General features: G+C 43.1%; 1 protein-coding gene across 7 annotated transcripts in view; it reads right to left on the bottom strand.

The window, feature by feature from the left end:
* CCDC90B (coiled-coil domain containing 90B) overlaps positions 1-4,869 on the bottom strand; it is an 11,054-nt gene extending 6,185 nt beyond the window's left edge. For 3 of the 7 annotated variants that reach the window (XR_001875609.1, XM_017819697.1, XM_017819699.1), the window contains exons 1-3: positions 4,728-4,869; positions 3,260-3,379; positions 446-609 (exon numbers count right to left, since the gene is read on the bottom strand). Coding sequence is in view for 6 of the 7 variants with exons in the window: in XM_017819697.1 (XP_017675186.1) it covers positions 446-609; positions 3,260-3,379; positions 4,728-4,851 (408 nt within the window). In the remaining variant the exon portion in view is untranslated. The other 4 variants (XM_017819698.1, XM_017819701.1, XM_017819700.1 and 1 more) reach the window with 4 other exon arrangements.
* Positions 4,870-6,000: the final 1,131 nt, after the last annotated feature.

Here is a 6,000-nt window from a genome sequence, read left to right on the forward strand (position 1 = left end):
AACAGATTTTTATCTTACTGGCATTTATTTCTAATAAAAGTTGTTTAAATTTTTTTCTTCCTCTAAATGTCTGAAGAAGACAAGAACTTCTCTCTCTTTATTTTTTTTTCTTCAAAATGGAAACCTTTCTTTTTGGAAATCCTATTATATGCAAAGAAAGTCAGTAACCCAGATATAATTTGCATGGAATTGTGTCAGGCAGAAACATTGATTTTTATAGTGTAGTCAGTGTTGAGACTGAAAACTTCAAGATGGGATGAGGCTCCTCGGTGTAAATGCAACTGAAGTTTTCCCAGGAATTGTAAAAACAACATTGTGTTCAACGAAGCAGCCAGACTTCAGCAGAAGCTAGGTCAGGGCATTTAACTATCATTTAAAATCCCAAGTGAAAATTAGGAAAACCTGGCACAGTGAGGTCTTTATAGTACTAACAAGAGCTGCTCACTTGTGCTTTAAAGATGCAAGTATGAGCCATTACAGCTACACACCACAGACTGGTTTTCACCTGCTGAGCCTGCGTGACCATGTCCTTATAGACGGTGTCCAAGCTGACGTTTGACAGGGTTATTAGTGCCGACACGATGGTCTCCGCCTGCTCCTTCCCAAAGCCTAGAGGACAACAGAAGTATGACAAGTTAAGGTGCTATCAAAAATCTGGATGAAGAGCAAGAGCTACACGACAACCTGGGACACTCAAATGCCATACCTAACTACAGTGGCACATGGGAATTCACACAGTTCCTGAAAACTGACAGCCAGGAGCCGGTCCCTGTGACTTTTAACTAGAAAAAACACAGACTGCAAAAATCTGAAGCACGTTAACTTTTAATATACTAAAAGTCTATAGATGCAGCTGACAGAAAGATCAAATTTCTGTTCAAGGTTTAACTGTTCATGCATTGTAAAAATAATTCAGCAAAACTTTACTTCATAATGAACTGCCACAGATTCTGTTAAAGCCAAATTTACCTTGAGCTACAAAGCATACATCCTCCAGAGTAATAACAGGTAATTCTGCATGTATTGGAATTGTTCTGCACAGATATGAACACAAGCAAAACTGATTTTAAACCTGCTGCATCCATTGCTTGTACAATGAACTCAACCCGGGACTTTTGCTTTCTGATGATAAAAATTACACTTTGTCCATAGCTTGGTGCAATTTTGAAGTACTGTATGATGTGAACAGTAAAAAAAGAATAAATAAAAAAAATCGCTCTCATCTGGTCAAGTGCTGAGAGCTTTTGCCCTGAAGATTTATTTCCAGCAATCTCATTGATGTGTTTCAACTGGCCCATTTTAAAAAATGGGTTCAATTAACATTTTGTTGAAAAAGACTTTCAAGGCAAATTATTTAGAGAACTATACCACTGCTCCCTTCTAAAATACTGGTACTGTCAAGCTGCACCTTGGTTTACATGACTAAAGAAGCTGTGCATGCTTTATGACAGCTTCCTTCCACTAAGAGGTGTGATAGTATTGCTTCAGTTCCTCTGAATCTTCAGGGTTACTTAGGCTTTTGCCAGTTCCTTATTTCATTCTTCCTCTATAGCAGGAACTGTTCGTGTTGCATGGATGTTTAGAAAATGTGGAAAAATTCCTATAAGCAAGAGAATGGAGCCTGAAAACTGCAGCAAGCTTGGGAAAAACTAAAATGCTTTCTCACTTTTGTGGTGTGTACAGGCTTCACCTATAGAGCTCTGCCACTGTGGTACTGAAATATTTGTAAAGTTATGGAACAAATTTAAACTGAGTAACAACCAGCACCAGACAGACCTCACCCCACAAGTCCCAAAGGAACGTGATGAAGAAATAGCTGAAACAGTCCTGGGCGGAAGTAATATTTCCTAGCCTACCTTGGTTACCCATGGACTGGGAAATAACAATGCCAGTTTTTAAAAGCAGTTCTAGGGAGATGTAGGGAACTACAGGCTGTCAAGTCTGACAGGCATGAAAAAATAAACATTGTTAGTGGACTATTATTAGTCTTTTAACTACTAACACATATTATTATTAGACCCAAATAATGGAAAAAAATCCCAACCTCCAATTGTATGAAGTTCCAACCTCCAATTGTATTAAGTTTCTATTGTCACTTAGGATTTTAAAAGATGGTTGCTAGTCTGATGAAGTCATCAGTTCAAGGCTTAGTAAGGACCAATAAAGCAAACCAAACTCTTAGGAATTACTAAGAAAAGGAACAGAGAACAAAACAGAGGCAACTTTACATCACTGTTCAAATCTACAGGACATTCAATTGTCAAGTAATGCCAGCAGCTCTGTTCCCTCCCCTGTGAAATGAAATGTGATAGAAGTCAAAATTATTAATGTTAAGGACATTGAGAATGATCAAAAATATGGAAAAGCTATTGCTCAAGAAAAAATGCAGTAAGCTAGGATTCTTCTGTTTGAAAAAGAACGATGGGGGAACATGACAGAACTTTGCATAATCATGAGTGACATAGAAGATCAAATGTTTACTTCCTCTTCCCACAAAAGAGCTGAGTGGGCAGCAAATTCACCTCACAGAAGCCAGATTCTGCATAAACAAAAGGAGCGGATGCCTGAAATTCCATGAGAAAGAATGTTTTGGGTACTAATCAGTTTACAGTGGCTCAGGGACTGAATAAGCTTGTGAGATTTCCAGCGAAGGTTACTAAAACTCACACCTGACCCAAATTCCAGTGTGACAGCAACTGGAGGCTTAGAAAGTAAAAGGGGACGTGTCACAGATATCTACCCTGTTTTAACACTTCTCTGCAGGCACTGACTCACAGCTGCTGTCAGGAGAGAGAACCCAGGGCTGGGTGGACCTTTCACCTAACTTCAGCCAGTCACACTCACAACATGAAAGGGCAGGCATTAAGAATGTATCACAGCACTATGCTGCTGAGAATATTTCTAGTTAGAAAAAAACCCTTAAATTACTATTAGCAGGCACACAGCAGGAACTTCTATTAAAGCTTCCTTTTTGCTCTAAAACAGCCTTTAACTGTTATTTACTTTACATTTGTTAACTGAATTATGTTCCTCAGCTGGAAGACACTATATAAACTTGCCTAATGAGGCAAATGTAATGAGGTAAATGTAATGTATCAGATCCTCAGGTGAGATGCCTCTCCTTCACCAGCCTCCTAGACAGGCTGCCAAATATTTTATACCACCGACTACAGGTACTCTGGGGAAACTGATAGCACTCAAAGTTACAGTATTTAAAACTAAAAGTTTTCCTTTGAATTACTAATCAGATATCACTTACCATGGGTTTCCAGATCCTGCACTAAAGCATGGGTATCAAAAGTTACCTTCCTCTGCTCCAGGGGAGTGATATCAACTCTTCTGACATCATACGACTTCCTAATGAATGTGGCAGCAAAACCTGGAAATAACAAAACATGCCTAAAACTTAACTTGATTGGTTTATCATGCAATACACTAATTTTAACTTATTTCATCATGGAAAAGCTGCATGGATGTTGCAACAAAAGGCTGGGTTACAGCACACACCAGAAACCATCAGTCTCTTTTCCACAGGAAATCTATACCAACTAGGACTGGTATATCAATGATAAGTGTGTCCATGTAACTGTGCAATGGACAAGCATCCTGGGACAACAGAAATGAACCCACCACAGCCAATTGGTTTATAATATTTGGGAAACATCCCTTAAATAATTTTCTTATTTTTAAAACATTCAGTGAGTTAATGCAATTAGGCATTCATTGCTATTTTATTTAAACTGCTGAGCCTTAATTCCAACAGATTTTTATCTTATCATGGAATGGCTTGGGTTGGAAGGGGCCTTAAAGACCATCTAATTCCAACCCCCTGCCATGGGCAGAGACACCTTCCACTAGACCAGGTTGCTCAGAGCCCCATCCAACCTGGGCTTGAACACTTCCAGGGATGGGGCATCCACAACTTTCTGTGGGCAACCTGTGCCAGTGCCTCACCACCCTCACAGCAAAGAATTTCTTCCTAATATCCAATCTAAATCTCTCATTTTCAAAGAATTCCTCAATCGCTTTCTTTTTACATTTTCTTCTATCACTATCCTTTCCAGCAAGGATGTGAAGATAAAGCTACAGATTTTTTTATTTTTTAGAAATCTATGCAGGTGTAACTTTCAGAATGGGTCTATTGGTTCATCAGGAAAGTAACTGGGCAACAAAGCTATATGATGCCTGCACCTAATATCTTACAAATGGATATTAAAGATCCTCTCTATTTATTATGTGAGTGCCTTCCCAGATGTTTCACTACTTCTATTTCTATTTCAAACATATCTTTCTCTGCATCTTATCCTTGTGGGGTTTGAATATTACAGATTGTGTTCTAATAGATTCTTTGTTCTCTAAGCAGCCCTTTTACTTCTAAATCCATGCTTATTCGAACCTTACACACTGCTGGCTGCCTGCCTTGAACAAAACTTTTGTTCTGAACCTTATCTACTGAAAAGCTTTATACCACTTAAACAACAGGGAAGTTACATTGTGCCACTACCAGATAAATCAAGTCATGTGCTACCTTACGTGCGCTCTAAAGAACTGGCTCTAACTAAACCAGCCACAGCACCCGAATTAATGTCTGTATTTAGAGTTAAGATGCACTGAATACTACAAATAATGAAAAACAATTCCAAACATTCTTTTTCACAGAGCGCGGGGGCTGCCCCCGTGCGTGGGGGCTGCCAGCGGGCCGAGCAAGGCGCTGCAGCGCCTCTCACCTCTGCGAGGAGCTGGGGGCAGCCGTGCTGGGATCGGGATCGGAATCGGGACGGGGATGTGGAGCAGGCCGGCCAAGGCGCGCATCGAGGGGCCAATCGCGGAACCACTCCCGCCACCCCTCATGGCGCCCCCGCCCGCCGCTTCCGCCACCACTTCCGGCCAGGCCGCGGGGCATGCTGGGCACTGTAGTTCACAGCCGCGCGGCAGCGCCCCCACGCGGTGGGAGGAGCGGCCGCGCCGTGTCCGCCCTCAGGTGGCGTCACCGCGCGGGCGTGTTGGGTGCGCGGGGAGGTGACCTTAAAGATCGTGTGGTTCCACCTCCTTCCGCCATGGGAAGGGACACCTTCCACTAGACCAAGTTGCTCAAAGCTCCATCCAACCTGGCCTTGAGCAATTCCAGGGATGGGGCATGCACAGCTTCTCTGGGCAACCTGTGCCAGTGCCTCACCACACTCACAATGAAGAATTTCTTCCTAATATCTCATCTAAACCTACCTTCTTTCAGTTTAGAACCATTGCCATTTGTCCTGTCACTATATGCTGGTATAAAATGTCCTTCTTCCTTTTTATAGGCCACCTTAAGGTGCTGTAGGGCTGCAGTGAGGTTCCCCCTAACCCTTCTCCAGATGGAATGCCCCAAAGTCTCCCAGCCTGTCTCCATAGCAGAGATGCTCCAGTCCTCTCACCATCTTTGTGGCCTCCTCTGGACTTGCTCCAGCAGGTCCATGTGTTTCCTATGCCAAGGCCCCCAAAGCTGGATGCAGCACTCCAGGTGAGAGCAGCGTAGACGGGCAGAATCCTCTCGACCTGCTGCCCCTGCTGCCCCAGTTGGCTGCCTGGGCTGAGTGCATGTTGCTGGGTCATGTCCAGCTTTTTATCCATGAGAACCCCGAAGTCCTTCACCATATGGCTGCTCTCGTTGAATTCCTCTCCCAGTCTGTACTCGTGCCTGGGATTGTTCCCACCCAGGTGCAGCACCTGGTACTTGGACTTGTTGAAGATCTCGTGGACCCATGAGTCAGCAGCTGCTGTGTTGCCAAGATACAGATACTAGAAAAAAACCCCAACGATAGCAACCGAAAGGTGTCACTAAGGGAGAAGAGCCGCAGATCTGCACCCTCTCTACAGGGACGTATTGTTCAACACCAACAGTGGCACATACAGGCTCAGGATGGCAATTGCTCCTTGAGCAGCACACAGTCCTTTCCCTCCACAAAGGCTTCCCTGGCAGGACAGAGAGGTTGAGTGCCCCAGGGTGCTGATTTTCTACTT

Source organism: Lepidothrix coronata, unplaced genomic scaffold (assembly GCF_001604755.1).
Source record: "Lepidothrix coronata isolate B3197 unplaced genomic scaffold, Lepidothrix_coronata-1.0 Scaffold76, whole genome shotgun sequence".
Classification (NCBI taxonomy): domain Eukaryota; kingdom Metazoa; phylum Chordata; class Aves; order Passeriformes; family Pipridae; genus Lepidothrix; species Lepidothrix coronata.